The following is a 3,792-nucleotide window of genomic DNA, read 5'->3' as shown; positions in this document are numbered from 1 at the left end:
TACATATTTATTTTATTTTATTTTTATTTTTTATTTTAGTATGTATGAGATCATTTATCAATATTACCTATTGCCCACAACTGTGTGGCAGATTGTAATATCTATCAATAAATAAATCTATCAATCATTTCGCGACCTAAAAACAAACAGCGTTCCTCTGTATCACTATTAGATTCTGATAGAGCTTACAATGCTTGTCGAGAAATAATAAAGAAAAAAAATTGATTCCTTACTAAATATTTTGGTTGAATTGGTACTTAAATCGGTGACATTGATCAATGATAACTATTTATACATATATTTTACTTAAATGATTTTTTTTTTTAAATTATATATATCTCATATGTTTCAGCAATCACTGTCAAGTTTATTGGCGAGGCATGCGTCAGTGTACCTGAAGAAGTGGTTGAAGAGAAAGTGAAGCAGAAACGCAAAACTATCACAAATAAAATGTAATTATTATATATTTTATTTATATTACTTTGAAATTTACTACAGCAATAAACAACAAAAAAAAAAACTGTTGTTTCGTATCTCCGAAAAAGTTATATTAAAAATTAATAATTTTTCAAATCAAATAAAAACCTTAAAATATTCGCAACAGTTAACAACATTCCTGGAATGGAAATGACACATTGTTAACCCTGAAACTTCAGGAATTGAAGTAAGAACACACGGGAGTTCTAACAAGATTCTCATCAAGATACAGCACATTATCATAAAAAGGAAATTATCATCCTAAAAGAGGGAAATAACATGCAGATCCTCAATTACTCGCAGACCTCTGATTCATTATCAGGAATAATAAACATTCTTGTTGTCAAAAATGTAAAAATGTTCGTAGTCGTATAGTACAAGAGCCGGGAAGAAAAAAAGGCAGTTATCTCAGCCCAATTTTTGATTTCTTTAATGGAAACTATTTATGAATGAGGAGAAGATGGTTGGGGGTGCGGTCAATGAAACACAAATAAGTATGATTAACTTATTTTTATGTGCCGACGTTTCGGCTAGACTTTCTAGCCTTCTTCAGGGCTCTTCGCTGAAAGGTTGAGCGCCTAATGGTTGACCGCACCCCCAACCATCTTCTCCTCATTTATCATCCACGGTCAACTATCTCTCATAATTAGGAGACTATTTATAATTACAGTCAAAATAGATGAGTCTGCCAAGTATAGGTAGGGAGAATAAAAAATGGCGGCTGTTTCGAAACTTTAAAAAAACATTAATTTTTCATTCGGAGCTCTATATCTTAAAAACTACCAACAACACTAGAAAATCTAAGAGAACATTATTTAAAGAAGAGTAAATTTGCTGAAATATAAGCCCTAAAATTCCTATTTATATCCAATAGTTTTTGAGATAAAGCTTTTTAAAAAGAAAAATTTCTTAAAAATCTACTGAAAGATTAGTAGTTAGTTTATTTTGAACTATGTGACGTACAGATGTCTATTAGCACTCAAATTAAAGCTAGTTTAATGAACTATAAAGAAGTGTATGACCTTTACCTTCATAGGAATAGTAGCTTTCATGATATTTGCTAAAATTAATTGATTTATAGTTGTTCGGACAATAAATTTGATTTATGAAAAACACAAAATGTTAATTTCTAGTAGTTTGTATAAAATATTGGATTTATGAAAAAATATATCTCTAGATCCATAAGATGGGCATATGTCTGGCAATACTCAAAATAAATGAAATTTAACATACTATAAAGTAGTTTATGACACTTATCTTCGTAGGAGTAGCAGTTTTTATGATATTCACACATGAATATAAATTTGGCAAATGAAAATTTGTCAGAACAACTATAAATCAATTTATTTTAGCAAATTTCATGTAAAATATTACCCCTACGCAGATAAACATCATAAACTACTTTATATTATTAAAATAGCTTTTATTTGAGTGCTAACAGACATCTGTACGTCAAATAGTTTTTGAGATATAGATTTTTCAAAGTAAATTCAATAACTTTGATCAACAAATCTTTCAGTACGTCCCATACAACATTTTTATGAAACATAGCTTTTTAAAAAGCTATATCTCAAAAACTATTTAACGTAAATAACTCTATTAGAGCTCATATTTTAGAAAATTTACTCTTCTTTAAATGGCGTTCTCTTAGGTTTTCTTGTGTTATTCCTACTTTTGACGATATAGAGCTCCGAATGAAAAATTAGTTTTTTTTATCGCTTTGATTCGAAATTCAACAGATTTCAATTTATACTATTGAACTGTTCGTTGAATTATCCTTATAAGTTTATAAGTTTATGGCCTTTACCTTCATAGGAAAAGTAGTTTTCATGATATTTGCCAAATATAATATTTGCTTATGAAACTATCTATAAATCAATTTATTTTAGCAAATAGCAAATGCCAATACTCAAATTAAAACTCGTTAAATGTACTATAATAGATATCATTATCTATATAGATCTTTTTAGCAGTAGTACTTTTTATATTTTCTGCATATGAATATAAAACTATCTAGAAATCAATTTATTTTAGCAAATATCAAGAAGACTACCACTCCTTCGAAGATGAACGGCAGAAACTAATTATAGTACATTTGATTAGGTTTAATTTTAGTATAAGTAGACATCTATACGTTTTATGAGATATAGATTTCTCAAAATAAATTCACTAACTACTTATTTTTCAGTACATTTTTTAAGAAATGTTGCTTTAAAAAAGCTATATCTCGGGAACTATTGAACATAAGTAAATCTATTAGGGCTCATATTTTAGAAAATTTTCTCTACTTTAAATGATATTCTCTTAGGTTTTCTAGTGTTGTTGTTAGTTTTTAAGAAATAGAGCTCCGAATGATAAATTAATGCTTTTTTTAAGGTTTTGAAACGTCTGCCATTGTTGACACATACTTGTGAAGAGACAAAATACTAAAAAGTAAAAATAATGCTTGTATTACCTAATGCATTCCCTTTGAATGCCTAAACACAATTTTTATTATCCCCTTTAATCCTCTCAACGCAAGAGGGATCCACTCGGAACTCGTGGCCCAATTTTTTTTCATTTATGTGAGGCTCGTAAAATTAAATTATATTTTCTTTTAACTGTCCGTTCTGAATTCGTGTTGTCGGCACGAAAAAATTATACGATTTGACCAGCTTTGGTATTTTACGTAAATATAAAGTTTAGATAAAAGTTCATTTATTAGCTTATAAGGTTTATAACGGATAAAGAAAAATAGTAGTTTACAAAATTACGTAGTATAAAATTATTCAATAGTTATAATTTTATTTATAATCTTAACACTTTCTTGATACTTGTTAAGATTGTTTTAATAAATAAAATATTATCCATTTTAGTCTCAAAAACATTTTTATTCCTTTATAATTCCGACGTTTCGGCCAATTCAGCTAATCTTTAATGACAATCTTAATACAATTCTAGAACCAAATCATTTAAAAAGCAACAGCTATTGTGTATATTTCATATATGTATATTGTGTAATATTTAAATAAAATTACTAAAGCTTTTTGCACCGTTCATCTAATGCTACGTGAAATTTCACCTATAAAAGTAATAAACACGAGTGACCTGATAATTTTACCCTGTTTAACACTCTTAAGTGTTAATCGGATTAATATCCGATCAGTCGGGAAATAGCCTTTAGGTCTTGGTGAACTGACAGTGTTATTCATGGCGTTGTGTTAAATGTAAAGAGTTCTAACATAATAATTTTTTTTTTTTTTTTTAAATTTATTTATTGCTATTTACAACTGTACATTATAATACATTTAGTAAATCTGATCTAAGTTAAATTGG

The 3,792-nt window shown here is 28.0% G+C and overlaps 1 protein-coding gene across 1 annotated transcript in view; it reads left to right on the top strand.

Annotated features, from left to right (window-relative positions):
- Window positions 1–3,792, top strand: part of LOC106678428 (arrestin domain-containing protein 17) — a 49,497-nt gene that overhangs the window by 23,761 nt on the left and 21,944 nt on the right. Inside the window, exon 2 of the mRNA XM_024359462.2 lies at window positions 353–452. Coding sequence (XP_024215230.1) covers window positions 353–452 — 100 coding nt within the window. The remainder of the gene's footprint in view (window positions 1–352; window positions 453–3,792) is intronic.

Source organism: Halyomorpha halys, unplaced genomic scaffold, assembly GCF_000696795.3.
Source record: "Halyomorpha halys isolate HHAL.00 unplaced genomic scaffold, Hhal_1.1 Scaffold11.1, whole genome shotgun sequence".
Classification (NCBI taxonomy): Eukaryota; Metazoa; Arthropoda; class Insecta; order Hemiptera; family Pentatomidae; genus Halyomorpha; species Halyomorpha halys.
This window is presented reverse-complemented; position numbering and strand designations above follow the sequence as displayed.